Source organism: Apiospora hydei (genome assembly GCF_038363865.1).
Source record: "Apiospora hydei strain CBS 114990 chromosome Unknown utg000009l_segment0_segment0, whole genome shotgun sequence".
NCBI classification, from domain to species: Eukaryota; Fungi; Ascomycota; class Sordariomycetes; order Amphisphaeriales; family Apiosporaceae; genus Apiospora; species Apiospora hydei.
In genome coordinates, this window is record NW_027117368.1 from 4,635,646 (window position 1) to 4,663,312 (window position 27,667).

Sequence of the window (27,667 nt, forward strand, 5' to 3'; positions counted from 1 at the left end):
TGGCGCCTTGGATTCCAGGGTGAAAAGGCGGGCGCGGCGGGCGCGGCGGGTCACACACAGTCAGCATCTGACGCTTCGCTCCAGCTGCGCCGTACCTCCATCCGTAAACCGTAACGGGCAGGCCGTTATCCGCCAATCAATATGTCTCGAGGCGTCTGCAAGCTCCCGTTTTGGGATCTGGGTAAAACAAATACTGCGTTGCTTGCCTAATTATGTGTACGGGGGATTTCGAACCCTTCCAGGCCAAAAGAAAAAACAGGCCGTGCACTTGTAGTAAGATCGTGACATAGCCCCCACCTATCCCAGCATCGTCAGGCAACCAGAGTCAGCCCTAGATCGAATGCGCTGAAGAACAGAACCCCTGCTTCCCCAACTACCCCCGGAACCGAGGGCTAATTGGACCAGGGCCAAATACTGCCTATGACTTCAGTCGTCATCTCTGATCTTGTGACTGGATTGGTTCGGGGTCGCCTTGGAATATACGTCTCGGGCTATTGGCATTGTTACATGGCCTCCCCGCAGATGGAACTCGGCGCAAGTGGTAAATCTTATGATGTCACATTGGGTTACAGTATTCTTGGTCTTGAACACATCCGCTATTGATACATTCGCTCGTGCTTCGCTACCATAAAGTGCCCAGAAGATGCCCGGATTCCCGTCAATCAGTCGCGGTCCCGGAGCAACCTGTCAGACAATAGACGGTGTAGCATTGCAGGATGACACAAGCACCCGTAGCCCTATTTGCTGAAATGGGCACTATGGTGCATGGACACATCATCGTCTCAATGTCCAATCGGATCGGCCAGGCGGATGGTCGACTTGCTCCAACCCGTCGGGCCGCAATATATAAACTCATACTGTAGAACCAACACGACGTGTTGCAGACCCAGCCGCCGCCGGTCGCACCAACCTGTCCAGCAATGTCACCTCTCCTCGGAGATGGTTTTCTTTAAAGAAAGCAGGTTTTTGCATGAAGCGCGTAGTGTTGGGGTAACACAGACGGCACACAATCCAGTCGCTTGGTTGCGTTGGCACACAGTATCATCTCCGTAGGTAGCCCCAAGTCACGATTCGCGGGTAGCGACCCTCGGTTCTGCCAAAATCGGAGTTTTCTACCGGATTAGGCAGCATCAGCTGAATAAGACCTTCCGTCCATTAGTTTTCCATCGTCTCGTCACATCAATTCCAGCAGCGAACGCCAGCCGTGCTGATCAACCTCTAACGCCGTGCCATTTTCCCGAGCCTGATACCATCCAAAAGGAACGGCTTCCAATTCGTCCCTTGGATCCGAGTCTAACGTTCTATCGAGCATATGCAATCGGCCAAATCCAGATGGTTTGTCGAGGCCGTGAGGTGCCTGCGAAGGCCCGATTTATGAGACACCGGTCGCCTTGCCCAGGGTGCCGCTGCCGCGGCTGCTGAAAATGCCCATGATACCGAATCCTACATAAAACAGAAACAGGGGGTAGGCGACCAAGAAGCGCATGCTGCTCATGCGCCCGACTGCGCAGAACATGCCACTGGAGCTTGTCGTACACCACACGATGGCAAAAAGGGTCAACACGTAACCGAACGGGGTGTCCATCGGCATCACGATTCCGATCAGGCTGGTGGCCACCAGAGGCAGCAGGCAGTAGCCAAGGACGCTTGCGCTTCTCGGGAAGGTGAGAGTCGAGCTCAAGTGATCTTTTCCGTCCACCCCCGACGATGTATCCCCGGGGTAACCCTCCGCGGAAGAATAGGCCGGAACAGGCGCGGGAGAAGCTGTTGACCCATCAGGCGACATGAGCGAGAGGATGGTGTGTAGTGCCAAGGAGCCCATCAGGGCCAGACCGTAAATGTAGCCGAAATGAACCTTTCCGCTCACCAGCAGGAAGGTGCCGAATAGGAAGAAGAAGAGAATTGGGCCGGCGAGGTCGGAGTCGTCCATGATGTGCTGGTCTATCCGGGCAATGGGGTTGAGGACCGCGAGTGTCTATGAACCAATCGTTAGTATCGCCTTGTAAACGAAAAAAGTGACGAGGCAGAAAGATGATGGCGCATGACGTACCTTTCTCTGTATGTGACCGAAGTTGACGCCCAGCTCCTCCAACAGCGGCGGTTCGTTCTCGTATCCTTCGGTCGAGAACGCAGCGAGCCAGCCGGTTCGAAGCCCTCCTTGCTCACCCATTCGTCCGCTGACACCAGGGGCACTTGCACCGCCAAAGCCCCCAAAGCTTGGGGTGCCCCCTGGTGCACCATATCCATATCCCGACGGCTGCGCTGTCGCATGGCCCTGTATTCCTGGCGAGTACGACGAAGGGTAGAACTGCAGGTTCTGAGCCGCGCCGCCTGCTCCGGCGCCGAACTGATTGGGCGGAGGGGCGCCGTAATTGTAGGACATTGTTTCTGACGGACGGATCGTATCAATTTGGGGGTTTTGTGGTCGAGGAGATGCGCCTGGGGAGGCAGGAAGCGTACGCGAGTTCGAACAATAGGAAAAGGCAGTTGGCAAATGAAGGGCGATAAGAAACAATACAGAAGGGAAGGTCTGTCGAAGACGCAAATACGGGGCGACGGAGTGACTGGAGATGGCGTTTGTCTGGTACAATCAATCTGGCTTCAGGTCCAGGCTGCCTTCAATCCGAGCCAACTTGGATCCAAAGCTTCCACTAAGCTTCACCCTCCCTCCACTAACCGGGCGGCTGAAAACGTCCGTGCTTCCGTGAGCTGGCATCATCTCTGGTCTGGCTTTGGGTTTGGTTTGCTGCATAATTGACCCCGCTAACGGCATAACCCGGGGAATGCGAGACTTTGCGGGTAAAGGGATTTACAGGAACGCCATCGGGGATGGCGATTTTTCCGACCGACTAAAAACTTCCCTGTCGCTGCCGGTTCGGAACCTTTCCCTGCGCATTCCCATCGATAGAGTTGCGAGCTGCTTGCTTACTGCTAGAGGAATTTCGAGGGCAACCTCTCATCCCCTTCCGACGAGACATCAATTTGCGCGTGTGCAGTTTCGCCACGGGCATTGGCCGCTGCACCACCAACCCTCCAGCTGCTCCCGGTTGTTGATCGGCAGTCTTTTTTTCTCAGCATGGTAAGGTTCACTTGAGTGCCGGCGCATGTGATTCCGGGCTTTGGTCTAACGAGACGAACCCACAGGCGCATCGTCTTATAACACAAGTCGTCATCGTCGGCTCGCGCGTCCTCGGCCGCGCCTTCTCCGAAGCCTTCAAGCAAGCCCAAGCCTCGTCCAACTATGCGCGGTCCCAGGCGAAGCTGAACCCGAACGGCACCGGCCGCACATCCATGGGCACCGGGATGACGCTCGACGAGGCCTGCAAGATCCTCAACGTCAAGCCGCCGCAGGGAGGCAAGGCGAACATCGAGGAAGTCATGGACCGCTTCAAGCGCCTATTCGACGCCAACGATCCCCAAAAGGGCGGAAGCTTCTACCTCCAGAGCAAAGTGCTACGAGCCAGGGAACGGATCGAAGCCGAAGTGCGGCCGGCCATGGGAAAAAGCAGCACAAGAAGCCGAGGTCAAAGAAGGGTTCAAACCCAAGGTGTACAAGGACCGATAGTCCATGCGGCGCGAGACCCGACAGCCGTTCAATGCGGTTGTAAATGAACAAAATAAAAAAATACACAAAGCTGCGCAGCAGCAAAAATGGGCTGGAGCGGAAACCCTCGCTGCTTCGGAACCCTGACGACACATCTTCACTCGACTGGCATGGCCTGGCGTTATTTGGCATGGGCATTATGGAATTCATGTGTCATTGGGATAGACGAGAAAAAAAGAGAACTGTGTATAAGTATAATATCTGTATATCATCTGATACCACGACCTGGCGAGACTTGGAACAACTTGTGCGAGTTTGCATCTCGCCGCTTCTAATGAGGCTATGGGTTCTGTGGCACCTCAACCTACAACAAAAGGATTTTCCAACATTGATCTTGTGTATGGCAATAGTGCGTGGCCTGGCGCCGGTCGGAACTCGTGTCAAAATTCTAGCAAAACCTGAGTCATTGCAAAAATAACCGGCAAATCAGCTCTTCTTTCCAGCACATTCGTTCGTATTAGTCATACGAACTTGACTGAACAGCTTAAATTTATCTAGATGTGTGTATCTAACTATTAGTGGTGTTGTCTGTGTACTGAGAAACAACCTCTAAGACCGAGGGATTTTAAGGAGATGGACATGAGTACACTGGATGGGGTACATGTGGTGTTAATGAGTAAGGGGTAATGGCACTCCCAGGATTGATCTCGTTCGCCACACGTCAAGCGCGGTTTGAAACCACCAAGCAGAAATGAGGAAGAAAGACGCTGGCAGGCCATGACACCTTGGCTTAGTCCCTTGTGGCAGGTCTCCCATCGGCCACCCAGGGCCTCTCCGGCCGCGTGCCCAGATCGATGCTCTGCCAGCGCGCCCCGTACGTATCGTGACCCGACCCCAGGCTCGGGATCAGCGTGCGCGGGCTCGCCGGGTCCGACGGCGACATGAAGCTCTCCTGGCTGCTCCGGAAGGGCCGCCGCACAAACCCGGACCGCCCTCCTCCAACCGACGACTGCCCGCTCTCACGCTGCCCAAAGGACGATCTTTGGTGTTGTTGTGGTAGCTGTGGCGATCCGCCGCCGCCGCCGCCGCCGCCACCCCACAGGCTCAGGGGGTCTTTCCCGCCCAGCGTCAGGCTCAGGTCCGGCGTGCCCCACCGTCGGAAGTTGTCCGAGTACCGCGTCAGTTCCCCGAGGCTGTCCTCGCTGTGCGTGCTCAGGATCGGCTTGGTGTCCGGGCCCGTCAGTCCCAGGCCCTGGTGTGGCCGAGGGGAGTTCATGAAGCTCTTGAGGCTCAGGGGCGTCGGGGTGCGGCGATTGGATTGTCGTGAGCCTCTATTGGAAATGGCCGTGGCGGCGGCGGCTGTGCCGGAGATGGCGTCCTCGGGTGAAAGGATCTTCGAGGGTCCTTTCGTCTTGCTGTGTCGCGCGTCGGTCATGGTGGGGCTGCTGATGTCGTTGTTGTTGCTGCTGCTGTGACGGTTCCGAGGGCTTGCGGGCTGGTCTTGCCAGGGGTAGCCGTGGAAGCTCACCACCGTGAGGTTGAAGCTGCCGGTGCTGCGACGCGGCTCGGGGAACACCGAGGGCCAGATCCTGGACAAGATGGGCCGTACCATCGGCACGCTGGCGCAGATGATGGCTGTGTCGCACTCGAGGACCGTCGTGCAGAAGAACGCCAGCGTATTGGAAGCCTGGTTGCCGGCGGAAGGGCTGAAGTTCTTGTGTAGGCTGAGCTGTAGACGTATCATGCTCGCGGCCATCTCGAAGATCCCAAGTGATAGGACAGCGGATATGGCGATTTTCCGTCGTAGGGGCAGCCCCAGCCTGGAGATCGTCGGCAAGATCATGATGATCAGCCAGGCATCGGTGGCCGTGTGCGTCGAGGAACTGATGATGAGCAGTGGGGTGAACCCGACACAGGCCATTGGCCGTCCGAACACTTGTCCATCCTCGGGATAGCATTGTAGACCGCTCATAGCTGTCAAGGGTATCGCCAGCCCGATGATCAGACCCATAGTGACCCACGTCAATGCCGTCATGGCCGGCTTGCTCTTGAACATGCGTAGGTAAAATGACCCGATGGACAGTTTTGCAAAGCACAACGCCAACTGATAGAGGATGAGGCCCAGGTACGTCCGCAGCAGGTACGTCACTATCGGGCTCTTGTGCATGACATCTATAGGCGATGGCAGGTCGAGTGCGAGGCTGTAGACCGTGCAGATCCCGGTCGACCAAATCCAGGAGATGACCATCAGTGTGTCGTCGACGAACCACCTTCGTAGGCAGTGAAGTCTTGAAGCTATCCGCAACACTAGGAAAACAGTACAGATGACGTGTGTGATTATGATCCCAGAGAATGCGCCGATGGCAGCCCTGCTGTCCCCCTTGCGATTTGTTAGCCATACCTTGGTATCGAGGGGGTCTTGCTGAGAAGATACTCACTAGGTCGTTGTTCATATCATCCTGTATCCCGTGTGTGTGTCTTGCTATAGGCGATTGATGCGTTGTGTAAGGAGGCAGATCAGCTCCCATGTTGACCATACCACTTGATGAAAACGACCGTTTCCTCGCCTCTACATGTGAATCGGTTTGGTGCGGTGTAAGATTGAGACTTGCCAAATCCCTAGTTGAAGAGGAAATAATGCAAACTGGATCTGTTCATGTTGCTATGGAGTTGGGAATGGAGAAGTGACCACATGGAAAGATTTCTTTGTAAAGGCAGAACGGCGATGGCATGTTCCGTGTAACTCTTCTTCCGCACCTGACTTGACGTTTACATTTGTTGCCGCATCTCGGTTACGAAATCTGGCCTTGACTTATCGACCTTGCTCGACGGGATGGCCCCGAATCTGCCCAACTAGGCACATGACTGACCCAAAGCCCGTTTTATCTTTAGCCCCCCAAGGCGATTTTGACAGTAAACAAGGGATGTGGCCGTTGAGTATGTCCTTACTAGTACGAGACGCCCTTGCAGTGCCAAGACGGCATTGGGGCCTCTGGGCCAGTCAGGGGTCGCGTTGGGGAATACGAAGCTATAACCTCCAAAGACGGGCTCTATCAATTTAGCCGTGCATCACTCCCCACACATACACACGCAAGACACAGGCTGTCAAATGGCTGCTTAATATACAGACCCTGGACACAATTACCGATCAGGTTAAGCCGCATGATGGATGAAGACACCCGCTGAGCTATCCGTGTTTCAGCTTTCACCCTCATAATGCCAGGTGATGGTGAGGAGTTGTGTTGATTGGCAGAATTGACTGTTTAAGAAGAGTGCGATGGTCCAGCCGCGATACTGAAACATATTTCTCTAAAGTGGGAGGCCGAGACTTTGCAGACTAATGCCACGGCCATGAGGCAATTCGAAGACCAGTATGCAACCCACAGATACTGACCCTTTGTTGACAATCACATGTTTGATTGTCGGCGATATTCACCCGGAACGAACTCGGTGTGCGGTGTGCAACACAAGGCCGCTTTGTATTCGTGTAGAGGAGCAGCCGGTCCGTAGACCCGTCTTACTATCTTCCCTCTCTACGTATTTATATAAGTCTTTCTGATCAGGGAGCAATCGCTTGCTCTGTCCACTGTGCTGCCTAGGTACAAGACTAGCAATAATTCAAGCAACAGCTAATGATATTTTCAACTGCTGCATTTGTGAGTTCAGGGGTGAAAGCCTTTCGCCAAGGTAACAGTCACCACGGGAACTCTGAGCCGCATATGTGACCAGGCTTCATATATATTAAAACGAGGTCACTACCTAAGAGGTGGGAAAAGGAGTGACCCATATCAGATGATACAAAACTTGTATTTGTCTTCCCGCGAAGTCTTTCGTGGAACTGGGCATACACCTCAAGCCGATACAATCTGGCATTGTCGTATCTTGATGCCTCAACGTATTTTCACAGGCCAGGGGAGGATTCCATTAATAGCAAACTGTCAGGTAGCATGTAGGGTCTTGGTAATCACCGATCCGTCACTCTACATCTGGCCCGTTTCTTAGCACTACCTCTACATTTGCTCCTTGATGACTTTGATTTGCTTCGCTCATACCTGACCAGCCATTGAAAAGAATTTGACTCGATGGTTCTAGAGATGAATCCGCTCCACATAAGGGCCTGGTAAAAACGTGGTGGCCTTTGTCTCGACGTCTGGTGACTGAAAGGCTGACGGCAAAATGTTGACATTGACGTTTCAGATCTCGACTGGCCCGGCGGGCTTTTCTGATTTACTTTTGGGCATGGATAACTTACCAAGACAGAAATAGGAATAACCGGCTGTAAGCATACTCGCCTATTCACCATTCCAGTCTTGTTGATAAATCGTATCGGGAAACCGATTTGTGTAGCCAGGCCCCTGAGGAGCCCATCGCGGCTGCTGGAAGAATGCCTAATGATAATAGGCAGGAACCATCCGGACTTCTTCTTTTCTGGACCATCAATGCCTAGCTTAATTCTCTTCATTGCGAGTGCTTTTACAACCTAGAAGGGATGCCTTCGCAGCCCGCGAGCTGTCTAAAAAAGCCACCTGTAAACGAAAGTTCCATTATTCGTACATCTAGAAGGATGTGTCAAAATCCCTCTACGTATTAACTATCGTTACCACCACATATCTTAACAACCCTTCTGTCCAACGCCTCTTGCCTCTTCCATACTAGTATTTATCATCCTTTCGAGTGACTGCCAACCTGGTGAACTCGTCCAAATCCTCCACCGGCAAACCTAGCAACTCGTTGTCGAGCCCCCGGCTCTCCTTATAGACGCCATCGTCATTAGGGAAGAAGGTACGCGTGTACATAGCCTGAACGAACCCGACCCGGTTCCCCTCCTTCATCATCTGCAGTCCCTTTGCGTAGCGCTCTGCGGACCCTTCGTGGCTGACCTTCCAGTCCTCGAGCTTGGTGCCCGTGACGCGCAGCGCGCTCTCCAACATGTCCCTCTGGCTGACGCAGAACGACGAGATGTAGACGAAGCTGTTGCGGAAATCGGCGAGGGAGCCCTTCTTGCCCCCGCTCTCTCCCTCGGACCCCCCTCCGTCGGCAAGGCCAGCAGCCGCGCAACGGCCCGCCCGACCTGCGGAAACGTCGTCGTGTTGATAGGCTGCGTCCCCTCGTCGAACAACGTCACCGAGCGGTTGCCGAAATCGAAACTGTACCGGGAAGGCGAGCCGCCCAGACTAAAATCGTACCAAAACCCACAGACGACGCCGATCCAGCCACTCACGCCCCTCTCCTCGATGTGCTTCCGCACCGCGCGGCTCGGGGGTCCCATGAAGGCTTCATCGACGAGCGGCAGGTTGGTCTGATCGAGCCCCCACTCGCTGGGCAGGACCCAGGGCACGCCGGCGTCGGCGGCCGCGTCGATCAATTTTAGTTGCGCCTCCTTGGGGGCCTGGACGCTCATGGTGATGACCAGGACGTCCTGGCCCCGCATGGCGGCGACGAGGGAGTTGTGGTCGGCGTAGTCCACCTTGGCGACTTGGACGCCGTCGGGGCTGACGGCGGTGCTGTCGTGGCGGGTAATGGCGGTCACTTGGTGCTTGCCGGCCTTGAGTAGTTCGTCGACGATGTAGGAGCCCACAGTGCCAGTGGCCTATTATATGTTAATCAGCTTCTAAAGTCATTATGTTATGGTCTTCTATACAGTCCGGACTTACACCAACAATAGCGACATTCTTGACGTGAGACATGGCGTGATATGTCTGGATATGAAGATATAAGATACAATGTGGTTAGGAACAGTAGCAAGAAGTTGAAAGGTAGGTAAATGTTGATGGATAAGGATGAGAGCTGTTGCTGTATTAACATTGAGGACGTGTTTGCTCTCGTCAGCCAGCTTAACTTATCGGCCGACACACGCACCCCTTCAGCCGGCTTACTAGATGATGCTCTCGTCGACGTCACCACGGCCCCTTCCGTGCTGCCGTCGAGATAAGAATCAACGTTTCGAGAGATCGAGCGTACGTCGAGGGCCGAGCGCGAACAATGTCACACTCACCAATTTTAACGCACGCCAACGCACGTCAACGTACGCCGACTCGAGGGCCGACCGAGCGCGAGCAATGCCACGCTAAAATTCGTCGATACGATTAACCGGTTAACGGTTAACGGAGAAAGACGAACAAACACACAGCTAAAATTTCGGCTCATATAAAAAAAAGGTGGGGGCGTCACCGGCGACATGCTTTAGCCTCTATAAGAGGACGTACGTCGGCCCAAAAGTTCAGCTGGCTAACGAGAGCAAACACGTCCTGAGTTGTTGGTGAGGAATGAGAGTCCAGTATGTCTTTGGACTGAGCCCGGGGGCTTTATACATTTCAACATGGGAAGTGATTGCAGTGGATGATGATCATTGACGTCGACAGCAATTCGGACTTTGGTTCACCTGGGATCCGGTCCATTGGCCTACCTCTGGGGGACCCTACAGTGGACTGCGGGCCGGATGTAACATCGGAGATGTATGTATTCGGGGATTGGGATTACTGCTTCTAGACTAGCCTGCCATTCAAGCCTCTTCTTTTGATCTGCCGCTAGTTATCTCCTTGTCCCTTTCCTCCGCCACTAGTTGTTTGGCGTCCTTCACTCTCCTTGGAATTCTTCAAAGAACCTTGGAAACCAGGACTGTTGAGATTGACGGCCGGCTTTATCGAGACAAGTTGCAACAAGCCATCTGGTCTTGTACTGTATTCGCCATGTTGCGACGACCTTAGCTCGGTGTTATCCTCAACCAATCCGAGATACGCTAACCTAGAATTCCATCTCAAGTAAGCAAAAGGTTAGGTAAGATCTCACAAACATGAATCCCTACCTTTGACATGTTGGCCATGTAGATGGTGGGCAATTGCGAAATCGCACTCAGCCCTGCCGACTTCGGTCATCGTCTTGGCATCCAAGCAGAGCAGGTAACTGGTCTTGTTCACACCATCCAGCACAACGCTGAGCAAGACTCCGTCATCCTCGTCCATGGGCTCTCCCATCTCGGCGGACGGGCGGGGCACAAAGATCGCCTCGCTCGGCGAATGACCTCGGGGTCCCGACCAGATCAGCACATCTTTGGTGTCGCAGTCCACTTTGACAATGCCGTCGAAGAATGTGCTCAGGCCGCGCCAGAGCAAAGTATACACGTACCGATGTTTGCGGCAGGCATAGTCATCGTTGATGGTGGGTAGGTCTCCGATGTGTGGTGCCGCCACTTTGAGGACGACCTCCGGGGACGGCAGCTCCGCCTGCTTGTCCTGGCTGGCACAGAACTTGGATGAAGGAAAACGGTAGCGTACCAGTTCGCCGATCAAGTCGGAGCTCCTTGCGCTGTCGCACCAGAACTCTCTCGCCTTGTTGTTGCGCTGCAACAGCACGTCGTAGTAGAATCCTTTCATAACGGATGTGCTCGGATACATGAGCACTTCACAAACCACGTCGCCAGTGTCTTCATCTTCGAACGCATTGACCGTGTGAAAGAAGAAGGCGGCAGGTGATGCGAATTGGGCAACGACCCCCTTTCCGTGGTGACGGTCCACGATGAACCAACAGCACTTCTCGGACTCATCGAACGGCGCAATGGCGTCAATCAAGGTGCCCTCCCAGAGAATCTTGGCGCCGTTCCATTGGTAGTGCGAAACCGGGATGCAGATAATGACATACTTCTTGGAAAGAAAGAAGCTGTGGATATAGGCGGGCTTCGACTGGAATCTTGCCAAGATGGTGGTCTTGCCGGTGGCGGCACTGACCTGGAAGACACGATAGGTGGGTGATAATCCAAGCTCGAGGTTGAAACTGAAGTAATCGCCCGTCTCTAGGCACCGCATCCCATGTGCAGGTCCAGATGGGCCTCGGAGTTCGGGGTGCAGGGCAGCCTGGTGAATATAGCTGGTCACCTCCATGGTGTCGGGGTCAGCCTGGGCAAAAAGATCCGTGTCCGTTCCAATGACGAGATTGGATGCGCCTGCACGGTGGCCCTGAGAGCTGGTCCGGTTGGCACTAACGGCGCCTCGGAAACCGGGCATATTGGCGCTGACAGTGACGCCGACGTTGGTGTGCAGCTGGCCGTGGCGGTAGAACATGGCCATGAATTTGCCGAACATGCCGACACAAGGGTCGCTGCGTTGAGCAAATGACTTGCACGCCATACGACCTCCATCCTTGATCTGCTGGATAAAAGCGTCGGGCTGAAGGCGAGAAGAGTAGACCACCCGAACCGTGCCATGGTCTGCCGAACTGCCGCCTTCCGGCGCCAGTATGTCGAATCGGTGGGTGTGGGCCAGTCCATCGAACCAATGCGATATGTGGAAGGTGCCGGTCTTGGTATCTTCGACGGTGCTGGCTCCGGGGCCAGTGCGGTAAAGCGATCCGGCAGCCCAGGCGGGAATGCTGCCCTTGACCCGAAGCTCGACCGGTCCACGGTGCTCGGTCAAGCCCTCGAACTGCCCAGGAAGGACGCGGATATTTGTTAGTATGTTACCGAAAATAAATCATGAACAAACCGCGTCGATACTCACACCAGCTTCATTGGGCCAGTTTTCAAAAGCGGCTGTGGCCAGGTTCTCTTTGAGCATGTTGGTGTCGGCCACCTCATCGGCAGCGGTCCGCTTGTAAGTCGTAGCGACGGTATAGGCATCGCCGACACCGCAACCGTTGCCGATGCGGTTGGAACCCGCGTGATCGGCGTTGGAGCCCATGTTGGACGATCAATCTGTTGAAAGATGTTTGAATGAGTTTGAACCAAGTCAGAATAACATTTTAGGAGCAGTCTAGATTTTCAATGTCCATGCCTGGGAAGTGAGGTGCCTGTAAGTAGGTATTAGGTGCTTGCAAGTGGGCGGTACATTATGTACTTCCTTGGGTTATGTAGGAATGTAGGCATTTCGAAGCCCACTTGATTGAGCGCTGAAGCGGTTCGCGCTAATCCCTGCCCAGAGGCGCTTGGGGCTGCTGAACAATCGCCTATTCGCAAGTGTGAGCATGCCTGACTGGCTGGCACCGTCATACAATCGGTCTTCCATTGCGCCATGGTATAACCATCGAGAACACAAACTTGGATCTTGAGCCTAATGCGGGATGGAACGAAGGTGCACCAAGCGATGCACCAGACCGGCTGGAATTGGCAAAGGGTATGACACCACGTCTTCCGACTCCCGAGTGCGAGAGTGAGTGTCAGCTTGAGTGTACCGATTCCCGACATCCCATGCTGAATAACAAGCGAGTGCCCTTGTGGCGATTGCTTCAGGAAGCCGAACCAAACCAGACCATTCATTGGTATAACAACCCCGCACTACCACCGAGAAGTTGCATGGCCACAAAGACCAGGAGGCAAGGTAATGTAGACTCTTGTTGATTCGTATCGACTCAGTACATAAAGTAGTCAAACGATCGTCTTCAAGCTAGACACCCATTTCAGGAGCTTCTCCCCCAGCCAGAACGACGCCCACGAACTGCCCACCCCCCACGCCCAGAGCCAGAACCACGGGCCCGAAAGACTGCCACAGCGGGGTGCTCACCCATATGTCGGCGCTCTTGCAAGGGGACAATAGCCTCTCTACCACGATCTGTGCCGCTACAAGAAGCGGCGTGTGAACGAGAAAGGCAGCATACGAGTACCTCGCATTCCAGACTGAAGACGGAGATGAAGGCCTGTTGTGCCGTCGCTCGAAGTAGTCCATGATCACAGGACCAAGCGTGACGAATGCGAATTCGTTCCAGAACGCATAGATCAGCGCAGACAGGTTCCAGCCGCCCCATGCCTGTCTAAATACATTCCCACGCCAGTCGTCAGGCGTATCGATATATCTCGGCAGGATGATCAACGCCATCGACGAGACTGCCAATGCAACGGCCGTGGGGAGCGAGATACGGCTGACGATCCGGGAAGCTGTTGGCCGCGGCGCTGATTGTTTCTCTTCTAGTTCTGCCGCGCGAGCCACTACCAACTGATCGAAGGGCCCGAGCATTCGAGGCACTTCCCATACGTACGACAGGTAACCCAGGTCATAAGCGAAGACGTACTGGCAACCGAATGCAGGTTGCAGAGCGATGATGGGAAGACTCCTCCCTACCGGACAACGGAGTCTAACCAGAGCACTGGCAACGCCCACCGCAACCCAGCCCAGCTTGCTCAACTTCTCGTACGTACGGATCCGCATGCTGCCGCCACGATCATCATCAAATACCCCGGGCACTAACGAGGACTTCTGCTTCTCAGCCCGCGTCTTCTTGGCTGTTGCGAGGACCCAGATGGCAGCCACGGCATCAAAGATCAGCAGCGTCGCATTGTACCATAGGGGGCCCTGAACCGCGTTCAACCCGGACCAGTAATTGGACAGGCACGTCTGCATCGAAGTCGCATCCCATCGTGGCATCGCCATCAGGCGCACCGTCGGCGCAACTGCCACGGTGTAGACAACAGCCGGCAGTCCGAGCCGGATGAGCTTGTTCTTCAGGAAGGGCCAAGGGGAGGTCTTGGAGAGCGATTGCGCCGAGACGCGACCGGAGATCCAGAAGAAAAGGCCCATGAAGAAGGACTGGTTGAAGACGTTGAGCGACGTGAGGGCCAGCGACGTCCCGCCATTGAACAAGGCGGACTTCAATGGCCACAATCCCGCGCCGCCGTAGGCCACGGTGGCATGGTGGACGGTCACAAGGCCGGTCAAGAACGTGCGGACATTGTCCAGGTCATGGCGACGGAGCGAGATGAGGCTATTCGAAGTCGCCGCCATCGGAATTCCTTGGCAGCCAAATGCAGCCTGGAAAATGAAGGCTTACCTGGGCACGCACCCCATCTTGCTATCTGGACTGACATCTTTTGGCCCAGAGAACTGTGCCGCATATTGATCCCTGTGATTGGAGTTGTTAGAGAGACTGCTTGCGCGTTCGCCTGCCACCCCTAAAAGCCTGGAGGCGGGCGAAAGCGGGCTATTGTCAAGCCGAACTGAGGCTGTCTGTCTTGCAATGCCACCCAACCTTATCAAACCAATCTGTATGGAATATGCATGTAGTAAGCTTAAATCAGAACATACACCAGCCCCCCATTCAAAAATGAGACATAAGAGTGACTCGGCTCGCTTGTTGGATGGCTCTTGAAGATTCTCCTTCTTTTCGTTGCCAGACTGTGCCCCTCGGCACTGTTGCAGTTGCTCACCCGGCCGTACGTTGGTAGCCCCTCGGGGCCCTGCCTGCTTCTAGAGATTGGCCAGACCAATTGAATCCATCTCACATCAGACTGATGAAGTAGTAAGAACTACGGCTGATCCAGCAGCGCTGAAAAGGTACGGACGAATTCATGTGATAGGATGGGATGGGAACCGGTAAGTTTAACCCAAACGCTTGGAACCCCGAATACCTCGGCCAGTGGCGGACCTGAGTGGATTGATTAAGTGGTCGGCGGTCGGTGAAACGGTAGAATCGGTACGTACCTAAAGTACCTCTTAGCCTACTGAGGCAGGGGTTCAAAGAAAAAACACCAAAAGCATCCGTGATGAGTCTCAATTGTACGCAGCAAATCCCATCATGACCGAATAATAAAACCGGAAATTGCACGCAAAAGAACCGCAAACCTGACTCACTCCCTTTCAATCATCAAAAAGCTCATCGCCAATTAAATCGCACATTACACTTTGGCTACTTGCATCGCGAATTGAGCATGTCTTCCCAACTCCTTAAGTCATGCGCCTTATCCTTATATCGGGGCACCCGATCATCCGCACCCCTGAATACTATTAGACCCTTGTCGTCGCTCCTTTCCCAGCAGCAGCAACAGCATCGATGGAGCTCACACTCTCCCCTGGGGGCTCAGTCCGCCTCCCAAAGGAAGAAGGTCACCATGGGCACACTGCGGTCCATGTACAAGAAGAATGAGCCCATTACGATGATCACTGCCCACGACTTTCCCAGTGCCCACGTCGCCGATGCTGCCGGCATGGACATGGTGCTGGTCGGCGATAGCCTGGCCATGGTTGCTCTAGGTATGGAAGACACCAGCGAGGTCCTGGTCGAGGAAATGCTGCTGCACTGCCGCTCTGTTGCGCGGGCAACCAAGGCAGCCTTCACTGTTAGTCATGGTTCATGCTGTTCTCCAATAGACACTTATAGGCTGACGCAACAATAGATTGGTGACCTGCCTATGGGCTCCTACGAAATCTCCCCTGAGCAGGCTCTGGACACAGCCATCCGTTTTGTCAAGGAGGGCCGCGTGCAGGGCATCAAGTTGGAGGGCGGCAAAGAGATGGCACCAACCATCGCCAAAATCACACGTGCCGGCATTCCCGTGCTTGCCCACATCGGTCTGACTCCCCAGCGCCAAAACTCCCTTGGAGGCTTCCGCGTACAGGGCAAGACTGCCGACGGTGCCATGAGGGTGCTCGAAGATGCGCTCGCTGTACAAGAAGCCGGAAGCTTCGCGACCGTGCTCGAGGCCGTGCCGGCCGAGGTAGCCAGCATCGTCACCCAAAAGCTCTCCATTCCAACCATCGGCATCGGCGCGGGGAATGGCTGCTCTGGCCAAGTTCTCGTCCAAGTCGACATGACTGGCAACTTCCCCCTGGCCGGTTCCTCCCCAAGTTCGTCAAGCAGTACGGAAACGTGTGGGCCGAAAGTCTCAAAGCGATAACAGCATACCACGAAGAGGTCAAGGCCCGTTCCTATCCGGCGCCCGAGCATACCTATCCGATCTCCAAGGAGGAGCTCGAGGTATTCAGTCAGGCAGTTGGGGGCAAGCGTGAAGGGCAGTAATCAAAAAATTCCTGGAGACATTTCCACCAAGGGCGTAGGTGCATGATTTAGCGTTAGCATTAGAAGGCGTTCGCAGGATACCAGGAGCCAAGATAGAGATGGAGCAATCGATCAAGAGCTGTATATAATGCAGCCATTTCATCCGAAAGCAGGCGTCATAGAATAGGCCACGACCAGTTGGTCGCTAGAATCCTTGAAACACTAATATTCCCCAAAGTTAGTTACTTAATAGCAAGAAGACAAGACCACATAAACAACAAAATGATGCAACGGTATACAAAGCACACACCCTGTGGAGATTGCCGACGACTTCGTCCAACGCCGGCGCAAACGCGCTATTGACGTAGAGGAACAGGCCCTCGGTGGGCGCGACGCGGAGGGCCTTGCGCAGGTGCGCGACGACGGCCTCGAACTTCTGGGAGGCGGTGATCTTGCGGACCTCGCGCGACAGCTCGGGCGCGGACCCGACGGCCTTGAAGCGCACGACGACCTTTTCGGGCTGCTCCAGCTGGTCGCCGGCGCTGGCGAGGGCGGAGCTGGCGTCCCGCGGCAGGGCGGTCAGGACGGCCGACGCGGTCATGGTCAGCGGCAGCTCGGGCGAGGCCGGGCGGTCCAGGATGGGCGAGGGCGGCGGCGAGGGCGAGTTGTTGCGCTCGGGCACGTCTGGGTACTCCATCTTGACGGTGTAGCGGGCAGGCACTCTTGTCGAACAGGTCTGGCAAGGATGTGAGATATCCGTCTCAGATACAGGGTGTATGATGCCCGGAGATTTGTTTGTGTGGTTGTCGACTGGGGATGATGATGCAGATGTTCTTTGTCCAGGCAGCTGACTGACTCCAAGCTGCATGTGTGCTGAGCTGTGTCGCATTAGTGGGTTGGTTGCTGTAGCTATGGTGGGGCATTTTTGCTACTTAAGGGAATGCTGCTGCTGGCTGCTGGCTCGCCCATCCGGGTCCCTGCATAAGGCTAGAAAAGGAGGTCTGGCAGGAGGCGATGCTGGCGGTTTCATCTGATCGTGCCAACGCAAAATGACTATTCGTCGTGACTGAAAAATAGGGGCTTGCTGGCATTCTATCCTCTTCGGGAGATTAAGTATCTAAGGTGACTCTATCCTGACTATCAACCGCATTACTCCGTAACACTCGCGTCATCAGCCAACTGTCTCTTCCTCGCCGGCGACTCGGTTTGCTCCTGCTGAAGCTGCACGTCTCCAAGCCGCACTCGCCTCCGCGCGTCAATGTACATCATGAACTCCTGGTATGTATGAGGCAGGACCTTGATGTCCTTGGGCACGGTGAATGTGTAGTTAAACTGGCCCGTCGGTTTCGCGTTACCATGCTGCACGTCTCTCACCTTGCTGTCCACGCGCACATGCACCCGCGTCACTGGCTTTTTCGCATCTTGCTGTTGCGGCTGGCTGCCGTCCTCTTCTATCAAGGGGGATCGGTATACGCGACCGTGGCTTTCAGATAAAGTACACTACCTACCGGGACCGGGTTTCTGAAAGTGCATGGATCCGCGCTCACGAAGGTGGGACGGGCGTGCCCGAAACTGGCCGCGCAGCAGAAAGCCAGCTCAAAGGTCTGCTTCAAGTGGTACCCGCCAAAGATCATGGTCTGGTGTCGGTTCCTGTACTGGGGCTGCATAATGGCGGCCGTGGAGAGCTGCGTCCTGGCCATGGGGACGACGTTGGCAGGCTTTCGGAGATCGTCGTTGGGGTCGTGGTATTGGACCTGCTGCAACCACATCTTGTGAACCAGAGCGGATTCGGCGTCGTTGGGCTCCGTCTGCAGCAGCGATGTCTTGAGCGCCTCCTTCTTCGCCAACGACTTGGCCTCGCCCGTTTTGAATATCCTCTCCTCTTCCGGCGTGGTATACTCCAAGCGCGGGACGTTCACCGGCTTCTTCGTAGTCGAGTCCAGGGCCACCATGGTGAACGTGCACGTGAGTAGTACGTCTTCCGGCTTGCTTGGCTCGCCTGCGGGTCGCGCTTTTGCTACCTTGCAGGTGATCTCGAGACTGGAGCGCCCCGAGGCATAGGTCACTTGCCCGCTGTACTCCAAATCGCAAATCTCCGTCAGCGGGTGGGCTATCGTGATACGGTCGAGTGCTGCAGTCACTGTCGTGACGCCCGGGCCTGTGTGCTTGTAGACAATAATACCCGAGAGGGCGTCCAAGTCCATGAAGATCGTTCCTAGCCTGAATGTTACATTGTCAGAGAGGTGCCGCATACGGTCTGCTTTGCGAGCGCATGGTCGATGGCGTACCGAATGTGACCGGAAGAATTGATGTATGTGTCGGAGAGCCAAGGGTCTTGGCCGAGAGGAAGCACCACCCGGTGGTAGCTGTCGCTCATCTTCTTCGGCGACATGTCGCGTTCGTGCGGAAGCGCATCGTCTGAGCCCGTCCCCTTGCCCGATTGCTGTGCTCTGAAGGCTTCGATCCAGGGCGTGGGTAGTCGGTCGTCGGTCAGACCCCGGAACACGCCATCGGTACGACACGACGGTGTTGCGTGGATGCCTCGTGCCTGGAGGAGGGCCCGATCGGTCTGTCCCCGGCGCGCCGTTCGGGACGCCGTGGTGAGGACATTGCGCACAAGTCTGTTTCTACTGGCCATTGTGCTTTCTTTTGCAAGACACGGGATCTTCCAACCTATTGCATCGCTTTCCTGGGAAGGGTCACTGTTCTTATCTGAATATTGTCTACTCACATATCCGAGGTTAACTCGGTCTAGGGGGCCGGCGCGTTCTCGTGAGAAGTAGAAACTAGTACGCGGGACGAAAATGACGTCGGGTTTCGATTAGACGATAATCCCCAAAGAGTCATACTGAGAAATAGTAGAGTGGGGGTTCCCTAAAGCTGGGCCGACAATAAACGGAGGGGCATGTACCGTCCATGCAGGACCGTTGGAGTCACGTGATGGCGAGTTTATGCAGTCGTGAAGTCGCCCTGTTTGCACCGTACTTTCTATCGCAGGCTATCGAATACGCCGAGAAAATTGTGCGATGAGAGATTCATTCATTCGTTGTTTCAGAATTTCTCCAACCTCCGCCATCCACAGCCCAGTTTCGCTGAGCAGATTTCCATAAATAGACAACCCCTGAAACGGATTGATTGCTACGCCACGCGCCTGACGAAGCAGACACACAGCATAGACTCAGCTCGCACGTGCAACTTGCCCGGTGAGCGGATTATCTGGGAGTGATAGTATCTGCTGCGAGCCCTCATTCCGATTGATGAGTTACATCGGCTAGTTGTGCAGGGCAATGTTCATGCGGAGTGACAGAGTGATCCCCCTTGAACAAGATGATTGCATAGGGAGAATATTGGTGAATGCTTCGTGAGCCTGCACGTTCGTTGCCGAGATTGCTCACGGCGTCTATCTAAACCGTCTAGATGTAGTATGCAACGCCAATCTGATATGAATGAGGTCCTGGACCTTCTATGCCCTGTATGCCAGCATGGCCCATAACGCCCCCTTCTAGCCAATGTCCGAAAGCAATAAACCACCATTGTACACTATATATATCCTGGATCCTCATATCTTAAGGCAAGTCGAGATCTCAAGCCATGTTGAAAGCCTTGCGACGAATGGTCTTCTTCAGATCGTCCTTGAACCGGTCAAACGGCAAGACCAACATACTGTAGTCGGCGCCCTCGCTGCTGAAGCCGATGACGTGACCCAGGACCAGCGGCCTCTCGGCAGCGACGGTGCGACGGACCCAGATGCCGCAGTCCTCAGGTCGGACGGGGTAGCTCGAAGTATTGACAACAAACCCGTGGACCTTGCGACGGGCACCGCTGCTGCTCGAAGCGGAAGCGACGCAAAAGGGTTGCGCCTCGGCCACGACGCCCGTGACCTCCTCTCCCGACGCCGTCGAGAACTCGACCAAATCCATCATCTCGGGCTCGTCGACGTACTGGTCGAGCATCTCGAGCGGCACGGCGGCCTGGCCGACGGCCTCCTCGTCGCCCCGGAACCACTGCGAGCTGACCTTGACGAGGCCGTACCCCTGCTCGGTCGAGTAGTGCACCACCTTGCCGATCTGGCCGACGGGCTCCTGCGTCGTGAGGTCCTGGTAGTACTGGATGGGCCGGGTGATGGGGACACAGCGGGTGTGGTGCTTGGCCGACGAGGACGACGACGAGGACGACGAGCCGCAGGCGCTCCAGCCCATCAGCGACACGTCCTGGACAATGACCATGTAGAGGCTCTTGCCGTCGCGGATGAGCCCGCCGGCTGTGACGATGTGATAGTCCTCTGCTGTGGTCCCTTGGATAAAGAGGAGCTGCCCGGCTTGCCAGTAACGGTAGTCGGGCAGAGATGCCAGGGGCGACTGAAGGAGGTATGCGTCCATTTTGATTTGTGTATATGTATGATAGCTGTAGTTTGTTCTATGCGTTTGGTCTTGCGTTTGGCATCCAAACCATAGAAATCTCAGGCGTCCCGTCGACTTTATTATATACTTCCTAGTACTCCCCACGATCAAACTCTTGTAGCACAGGAGACGGTCTATTCTTACCACGTATAGGGGCAGCAAAGGTATCTAGAGAGGCGACACGTGAGGAATAACTGGCCTGGGAGTAGGAGCTTCTGTTTTCTACTTACTTCAGCATCGTTGTTTCTACTCAGCCATGCAGTGCTCGCTCCTGGTGGCACCTTAGATTTCCTTCCCGTTCGGTGTGTGTGTGTGTGTGTCGGGACGGACACTGGCAACCCCGTTTCTCGGGCATCATATCTGAAGAAACACCGGCCAGGAATCTTCGTCATTGGCTCGTTCGTGTCTCTGTTGTTTCTGAGACAAGCTTCGATCCTGTAGGGAAGCTCGTCTTGCTTGAGCCACCCTAGTAAAGGTTGCCGGATACGGATGAGATCTTTGTCATCACCTAATAGACCACAGCCTCCCACAGTGTGCTCAAAGCCGAACGTCCTTCGGGCAGTGGCCAAACCGATCCATTGGGTCGGCAGTCTTGAGACCGATATAGTTTGACCGTTCTCTTGAGTCAATACGGGCTCTAGACCGCTCGCTCCTTTCTGAGTAAACACTAGCTACGATCGACTTTTCTCGGCCCTTACCTAATATACTCGCAAGGAAACTTTCCCGTATTCGATTATTGGTCCTATATACGCCGCTTGGGGTTTTACGCCATCAAATCTCAAGTTCTTGTCCATCCAATCACTACTTGCCACTCTTGGGGTTTCAATTTGTACTCCTGAACTGCTTTGCTGCTCACCAGGACAACAGGCTTGGCATGTTTGGTAAGAAAACCACGATAAATCCATATTCTCAAGTTATTACGTGCAGATCCGATGTTGCATAGCGGTGTTGCATGTCTATACGAGTACTGTGCCACCTTGGCGTTGAGTTCAACTGTAGGTATACGATATCTATCTAGCATATCACCATTTGATACTAGAACAGTCACCACATAGTTCGAGTCTTATATATTACTTCACACAGTATCGTGAAATTCAGGAAACACAATGTTCCCTCAAGATGGCCATGTTGTTCTAATTTCACCAGCCAGTTCCTCTATCAAGCAAATATCTCGTCCCTGACGATCACCTCTAGCCGACCTTACACCGAACAAAGATGACGCGAAAGGACATCTACTAGAGCCATATTCTGACAATACTGTCGGTTTTAAATAGACAAATTTACCGAAAGGCCGTGTTGCACCTGAATACCCCGAGCTGAAACCTTCTTTCTACAGCCTCAGAAAGGTTGTGCCATCCAACACGATATGTCGAGAATAGATGCGACGACCGTCATAATGATGCAGTATGAGTTAGGTTGCAAGTGTTACTGGCTTTGCCAATACGGGGCTTTGCTGCTTTAATGATATACCAGCTCGGGCAAAAGCCTGAGGAGAACAAGTTATGTCCCATTCCAGTAAAACCCAAGGCCAACCCTTTTTCGTCCTCATCGAAGCCGCATCTTAGGTAATACCCTTTTGCCTGCATAGATGCCAAGGGTCAGAGCTAAAGAGGTTAGGGCAATCCTACGAGATCTGGCCGTGCCGTCCGCAAGTCTTTGTTTGACGTGTGACTGGGATTGCCAAGGATGGCATCCCGTCTTAGTCAGTCAGCCCTATCTATTCTTTGTTCAGGCACCTGAGACCGTCTCATAGCCTCGAATCCCGATGCCGCGGTGTCGTCTACAGCCACGCACCACGTGCCCAGCTTCCACAAGCTACCCTAACTGGCTCGCCCATCTTACTATAATTGGTTCTCAATGTCAGCCAGCCAAGGTACAGCCCTTTTCGACGGCATTATGCCACCGTAGGTGGCCATCTCCGGGATCACTTGCCAAAGCATTCCCGGCGAAGCACATCAGACCCGGAGTCCCGGAAGACGCAATGCACCAATCGGACGCGTTGGAAGACTGGAATCGGATACGATGAGCGCAATCCGTATTCGTCGGTCCAATAGAATGTGGGTTTGCACACGGCACGGAACCAGCCCACGTGGCTGGCTGATGACCAAATTGGGAATCGCCACCAGTGGCAAACAGTTCGGTGATACGCTCGGGAATTGGAAGCAACAAGTAGCTCATCTATTTTCCATCATTACTGCGAGAAAGGGAGTTCCTAATTGAGTCTGATTCGGGTTCACAAAGCCACTATCGTCCGTAAATGCCATCTTTTGTTTCCATATCTAAGCCTCCTAGCTACCATGATGGGCCCAGGCCCGTTTTCCATTTATTTGTCTGCAAACCTCTCATGCATATACCCCGTGTATCGGCGAACGGAACGAGGTTTCGCTGCCAAACATGTTCAAACGCCTAAAGAAAAAGGTCACGTAGCTCCTGGACAAGGTCCGCGCGGATGAAGAGCTCGCCGTGGGGTGCCGGCAGACCAGCGCCCAAGCACTGGTGTAGACCTTTGGTCAAGTCCTCGGAGATGTGTACTCCGCCATTGTACTCCAGGGCATTCTCGAAGAGGGCCTGGCGCAGTTTGGACTTGAGATCGGGTCCGAATGTGTCGCCGTTGGCAATGGGATTGCCAAAAGTAACACTTGCTCGTCGGCGAGAATTGATAGGCGAGAAAGAGGTGCGAGGACTCATGTTGTCGTCGTCCGAGTCTATGCCAGTTGGGATGGGTACGCGAAGGTTTCGTCGGCCAGTGGACAGAGGAGGGCCTTCGAACTCGGCTGAAAAACCGCTGCGACTCTTGCGTGCCGGGGTGGTGGTGGCGATCGAGGGAGATTGGACGGTACTGTTCTTGCGGGGTCTGCCTCGAAGCCTCTTGGATGGCGGGGTGTCGATGGACACTGACTCCTCCAGGTTGGATGCGACAGGAGAGCCCTTGGCACTGCCGTCAGTCTTCGGTGCGGGACGCGGATATTTGCGAGGTCGACCACGACCACGTTTGGCTGGAACAGAGACAGGAGGGGCCATCTCGGGAGCTTCCTCGGGCTGCATCAAATCCTCGGCTCTGTTCGCCATTACTCTGGCAAGGGCCTGGTCGATTTCAGGCTCGTCGACGCCAGCAGCTTGATCGTCGTGGGAGGGAGACGTCTTGTGGTGGCCACCAAGACCCTTGAGGGTATCGGCGATCTCGAGGGCTGTATGGCGCAGGCAGGTTAGGTACATGTAAGTTTGATTGATAAGGTACGTGGAAGTTGCGTTGCTGAGTGGTTTGGATTGGTAGGTACATAGCACTTACCTTCCACATCATTCTCGACCGCAGTTGCCATTTCGACATCTGCGCCGTGAACCTCCGACTCTTGGTTCTCATCCATCGTGTCTGGCTTGCAGTGTGCGTGTGCTCAAAGGGAGTTGGTTGAGTCCTGAACAAAAGACCGAGATGAAGTTTTGGGAGATGTTGAAATTGAATCCACCCACAAGATGCGTTGTTGTGTCAATACCTTGGTCTCGGTAAGAACAGGCAGTAATAATAAATTAGGCACCTCAGAGGAACCTCACTTTTCTGTCACTCGGGCCTGGTCATTAACCAGGCATATACAAAATAAGTGCCCGGGTGACGTGTTTCTGATGAATGTAAATATTTTGAAAACAATCCCAAGGTGGCATCTCACACCCATACGCCGAATAAATTACTTTTATTGAAGCAGGGATCCTCTATCCGATTATCATCTGTGCATAAAAGACCTATGTACAAGTAGGAATATTTCCCAGCCCATTGCTCCTTACATATTCCACCCTCGGCCTTCACTGAGAGCCAAATTTATGTGAATGCGCTCGCCTCAAGAGGCCACGGCTTTAAGGATATGTTTCTACAGTTTGTATATACTCCCCGAGCCCTGCGACATGAGGCCAAAATTCATGAGTGCGCTCCCTTTCTGGGAGCCTTCGAGAGTGACATCCTGTGCCTCTATGAGTGTTCATATACAGATACACGTATTCAAGAGGTCGGACGCAGGTAATGTGAATAGAAGCAAGCTTTAGGTGAATAGATTGAAATCCCAGTTGAATAACCCGTATATACATAACATGCTGCATATCCTTACTCCACAACATCAAATACAAGGTCTCACATGACAGCCACAGCGAATCACTTAATGCCCATTGACACCGTTCGTCCCATTGGAGCAGCACTCCTTCCCAAACGCAAGCTTGCTGATCTTGTCGGTGGCATCGTAGACGCCTGCGTTGTTGGCCGTCACCTGGCTTGGCGTGCTGGCGTAGCTTGGCGGCACGTCCATGACCGGGTTGTTGTCGAAGAAGTTCCGCGGCTTCAGGATCAGCGTGATGGGCTCCACCGGCATCACGGGGAAATCTTCGGGGGCCGGGAAGTGGACCACGCCGAACGTGTGCCAGAGCACGACGTTTGTGTTGTCGATGGACTCGGTGCCGTCGCCCATCCACTCGGGGATGCCATGGGACGGCTCGCCAGAGGTCTGAGGGACGTGGCGGCCTGCCGCCCACAGCTGGTCATCGCTGTCTGTTGTTGTACAGTGATTAGCTACTATTGGCAATGAGGAGAAAGGGGGAGGTGGGCTTACATTTAGTTACGTGAACTGCATTCCTCGCAAATCCAGCGCGCTTCCACACCAAGGAGCCCTCCTTGGGCATGAGTCTGGGTACCTCACGGCTGACCAGCTTGTAGGAGGCGGGCTTGCCGCTGTAGGGGTGCAAGCGGTTGGTGTTGCAGATATCCCAAGTTCTTGCCGTGTCTCCGTTGTACGGCGTGGCAGCTTGGCCCGTGGTGGCAAGCTTCGTCCTCTTGGCGTAGAAGGCATTGCCGTAGAAGTTCTCCTTGCTGCCAACCGGCGCTTCGGAAGGCATCGCGTCTGACATGAAGATGGTGTTGTTAGGCCCGTCGACATTGGCGTCGATGCGAAGGCAGAAGAGATGCTGGTGGTTCTGGGCGTTGACTCCCGGGTAGACCTGCGTACCCCAGCCTCCGAGGTCCTCGTCTTCGTTCATGGCGTACGTGTTGAGGATACCGGTAAGTTTGATCTCCGGCTGGATCGTTCCATCTTGCTACAATGGGGATCAGTATAGAACAGGATTGTCGTCATCGGAGTTTGGGACGTACATGGAATATCCATTGGATGGCATACTCGTAGTTCGCAGCAGTGAAAACTTGCTGGACGACGAGCTTGCGTGCACGGGTGACGATGGTGGACTCGTCACGGAAGTCTGTGTGCTTGAAGAGGATACCGGCATCCTCTTCGTGGATGCAGACCGCATTCTTGATGGTGCGAATGCCGCCTTCGCGAGAAGGGAACTCGGCATCGAGATAGTGAATGGAACCCTTGCAGTCGCACCCGAGCGAGAGGCTGTTGGTCATGTATCCGGCTCCATACTCGCCGAGATCAAAGGCATGCTTGCGCTGATGGGGATGCTCGGGGTTTCCACTGTTCCTTGTCAGAACGAATGAAGTCGGGGCTTGGGTCTTGTTTGAACTTACTATGGGACTACCATCTCGGACAGCGAGAGTCGGTAGAAGATTGGCCGAACGGTGCCCTTGTCGTTGTACGTGATGTCGTTGAATACAATTCCTTCTCGGTAGTTGAAGCCAATGTGGAACTTCCAGTTTTGCCACTCCAGTGTCCGGCCCTTCATCTCGAAGGAGACGCCCTCTGGCTGTGTGATGTTGATTGGCTTCAGGTTAGTCCTGTATCCCCCGGCGTTCTCGATTGCCGCCGGGTGGTAGTTGACTGGCGGGGCTTTGTTCAAAGGCCTCCGGACTTTCGGGATGTCGATATCAATAATAGCCTTCTTCTCGCCATCGTAGATTGGGCAGAAGTCCAAGGGGTAGGCGTATTGACAGTCGTCTGGATTGGGGCGGTAGTACATGAGCGCCTGCTGCAACCGGATGGTATTGCCGTGGCGCTCGTCGTACCCGATAGTCCAGGGGTCGCAGTAGACCTTGTGCATGTCTTCCTTAGGGATACCACTGATCTCGCACTGCTCAATGACTTTGGGGTCTTTCCGGCAGACGTGCTCTACTGCCTGGAGCTCTTCCATGGTGATCTAGAACCATCATGTTAATATCATCTGCAAAGATGGCAATGTGAAAAAAGGAGCGAACTCACGATGGGCTGGAGACCCTCTAGCAGCTCCCACTTGGTGATGGTCCCGGTCTTGAGATCGACCAAGCCATCGTAGACTTTGCCGCCAGGGGCAATGACGACGACATCGGCAATTCTGTCGGGCTTGGGGAGGTTTGCCGAGTCTTGGAGCCATTTCATCATCTCCGCCTTGCGCGGCTCGTGAAGAGAGACGACATTGAAGAGAACCTCGCCATGGGCCTTCTTCACGATGGAGATGGCCGCTTCGATTTCCCCTGCCGTCAAAGGGTCAAAGGGGTGCAAGTCGGGGTTCGCCACTGCGGAGACCATTGTGACACCGTCTGGTTTGAGTCTCGTCTTTGGTCAAGGGCAGTATACAGTGAAGGATGAAAAGACAGGAAAGCGTAGAGTCATGAAATGGCGATATAAACCGTATTCTTCATATAGAGGATGTAGCTGGCGAGGCGGCCCTTGATATAGGGCAGGCCAGGTGGATGCTCGGGTCTGAGGAAGCCATGTCTCGATGAGGAAATTCTAGCCATTCGGGATGGTTGAAAGCTTGAGATGCCTAAAAGCCGACAAACCTCGAGGCGTCCAACCTCCAGCCGGGTTTTTCAGAAAGGGTTGGTTACCTAACGATAAGGTTTGCAACGCCAATCATCGGTATTATTCATGGCATCCCTTCCATGGTCAATGATCATCAGTACATGTTGTAGTACGCACCAAGCTTGGGGCCACTAGCCAGCCGGGGATCAATGGGACTACTACGAACCTGGAGTGCAAGCCCAATCGTGACGATTGCAGGTGGTGTATCCCCTAAAAGACCTACCCCTCAATTCACTGATAAGCGTTTACTGGCTCTAGTTGCAGAGATAAGAACCGGCCGTGGACCGGCGCCGAATTCCACGAAAACTTATCAACCC

General features: G+C 54.3%; 12 protein-coding genes across 12 annotated transcripts; 2 read left to right on the forward strand and 10 right to left on the reverse strand.

Annotated features, from left to right (window-relative positions):
• Positions 1 to 1,372: 1,372 nt before the first annotated feature.
• Positions 1,373 to 2,383, reverse strand: PG997_013262 (uncharacterized protein; the record flags this gene model as incomplete). Its single annotated transcript, XM_066817576.1, has 2 exons — positions 1,373 to 1,975; positions 2,051 to 2,383. 2 exons carry the CDS (start codon positions 2,381 to 2,383, stop codon positions 1,373 to 1,375), a joined length of 936 nt encoding a protein of 311 aa, XP_066663268.1.
• A 693-nt stretch (positions 2,384 to 3,076) lies between these two features.
• PG997_013263 (mitochondrial import inner membrane translocase subunit tim-16) lies at positions 3,077 to 3,612 on the forward strand (the record flags this gene model as incomplete). Its single annotated transcript, XM_066817577.1, has 2 exons — positions 3,077 to 3,079; positions 3,145 to 3,612. The coding sequence occupies 2 exons, from the start codon at positions 3,077 to 3,079 to the stop codon at positions 3,610 to 3,612; spliced, it is 471 nt and encodes a 156-aa protein (XP_066663269.1).
• Positions 3,613 to 4,334: 722 nt separating this feature from the next.
• Positions 4,335 to 6,072, reverse strand: PG997_013264 (uncharacterized protein; the record flags this gene model as incomplete). The annotated part of the gene is made up of 2 exons (XM_066817578.1): positions 4,335 to 5,851; positions 5,946 to 6,072. The coding sequence occupies 2 exons, from the start codon at positions 6,070 to 6,072 to the stop codon at positions 4,335 to 4,337; spliced, it is 1,644 nt and encodes a 547-aa protein (XP_066663270.1).
• A 2,124-nt stretch (positions 6,073 to 8,196) lies between these two features.
• PG997_013265 (CipA protein) lies at positions 8,197 to 9,231 on the reverse strand (the record flags this gene model as incomplete). Its single annotated transcript, XM_066817579.1, has 3 exons — positions 8,197 to 8,615; positions 8,693 to 9,134; positions 9,199 to 9,231. 3 exons carry the CDS (start codon positions 9,229 to 9,231, stop codon positions 8,197 to 8,199), a joined length of 894 nt encoding a protein of 297 aa, XP_066663271.1.
• Positions 9,232 to 10,329: 1,098 nt separating this feature from the next.
• On the reverse strand, positions 10,330 to 12,216 carry PG997_013266 (carotenoid oxygenase 2; the record flags this gene model as incomplete). The annotated part of the gene is made up of 2 exons (XM_066817580.1): positions 10,330 to 11,961; positions 12,037 to 12,216. 2 exons carry the CDS (start codon positions 12,214 to 12,216, stop codon positions 10,330 to 10,332), a joined length of 1,812 nt encoding a protein of 603 aa, XP_066663272.1.
• A 702-nt stretch (positions 12,217 to 12,918) lies between these two features.
• Positions 12,919 to 14,250, reverse strand: PG997_013267 (uncharacterized protein; the record flags this gene model as incomplete). The annotated part of the gene is made up of 1 exon (XM_066817581.1): positions 12,919 to 14,250. One exon carries the CDS (start codon positions 14,248 to 14,250, stop codon positions 12,919 to 12,921), a length of 1,332 nt encoding a protein of 443 aa, XP_066663273.1.
• Positions 14,251 to 15,353: 1,103 nt separating this feature from the next.
• Positions 15,354 to 16,261, forward strand: PG997_013268 (ketopantoate hydroxymethyltransferase-domain-containing protein; the record flags this gene model as incomplete). Its single annotated transcript, XM_066817582.1, has 3 exons — positions 15,354 to 15,581; positions 15,639 to 16,089; positions 16,143 to 16,261. 3 exons carry the CDS (start codon positions 15,354 to 15,356, stop codon positions 16,259 to 16,261), a joined length of 798 nt encoding a protein of 265 aa, XP_066663274.1.
• Positions 16,262 to 16,399: 138 nt separating this feature from the next.
• On the reverse strand, positions 16,400 to 16,937 carry PG997_013269 (uncharacterized protein; the record flags this gene model as incomplete). The annotated part of the gene is made up of 2 exons (XM_066817583.1): positions 16,400 to 16,462; positions 16,551 to 16,937. The coding sequence occupies 2 exons, from the start codon at positions 16,935 to 16,937 to the stop codon at positions 16,400 to 16,402; spliced, it is 450 nt and encodes a 149-aa protein (XP_066663275.1).
• Positions 16,938 to 17,389: 452 nt separating this feature from the next.
• On the reverse strand, positions 17,390 to 18,878 carry PG997_013270 (uncharacterized protein; the record flags this gene model as incomplete). Its single annotated transcript, XM_066817584.1, has 3 exons — positions 17,390 to 17,740; positions 17,788 to 18,460; positions 18,529 to 18,878. 3 exons carry the CDS (start codon positions 18,876 to 18,878, stop codon positions 17,390 to 17,392), a joined length of 1,374 nt encoding a protein of 457 aa, XP_066663276.1.
• A 946-nt stretch (positions 18,879 to 19,824) lies between these two features.
• Positions 19,825 to 20,619, reverse strand: PG997_013271 (uncharacterized protein; the record flags this gene model as incomplete). Its single annotated transcript, XM_066817585.1, has 1 exon — positions 19,825 to 20,619. The coding sequence occupies one exon, from the start codon at positions 20,617 to 20,619 to the stop codon at positions 19,825 to 19,827; it is 795 nt and encodes a 264-aa protein (XP_066663277.1).
• Positions 20,620 to 23,046: 2,427 nt separating this feature from the next.
• Positions 23,047 to 23,856, reverse strand: PG997_013272 (uncharacterized protein; the record flags this gene model as incomplete). Its single annotated transcript, XM_066817586.1, has 1 exon — positions 23,047 to 23,856. One exon carries the CDS (start codon positions 23,854 to 23,856, stop codon positions 23,047 to 23,049), a length of 810 nt encoding a protein of 269 aa, XP_066663278.1.
• Positions 23,857 to 24,782: 926 nt separating this feature from the next.
• On the reverse strand, positions 24,783 to 27,074 carry PG997_013273 (copper amine oxidase; the record flags this gene model as incomplete). The annotated part of the gene is made up of 5 exons (XM_066817587.1): positions 24,783 to 25,168; positions 25,230 to 25,710; positions 25,766 to 26,087; positions 26,141 to 26,706; positions 26,769 to 27,074. The coding sequence occupies 5 exons, from the start codon at positions 27,072 to 27,074 to the stop codon at positions 24,783 to 24,785; spliced, it is 2,061 nt and encodes a 686-aa protein (XP_066663279.1).
• Positions 27,075 to 27,667: the final 593 nt, after the last annotated feature.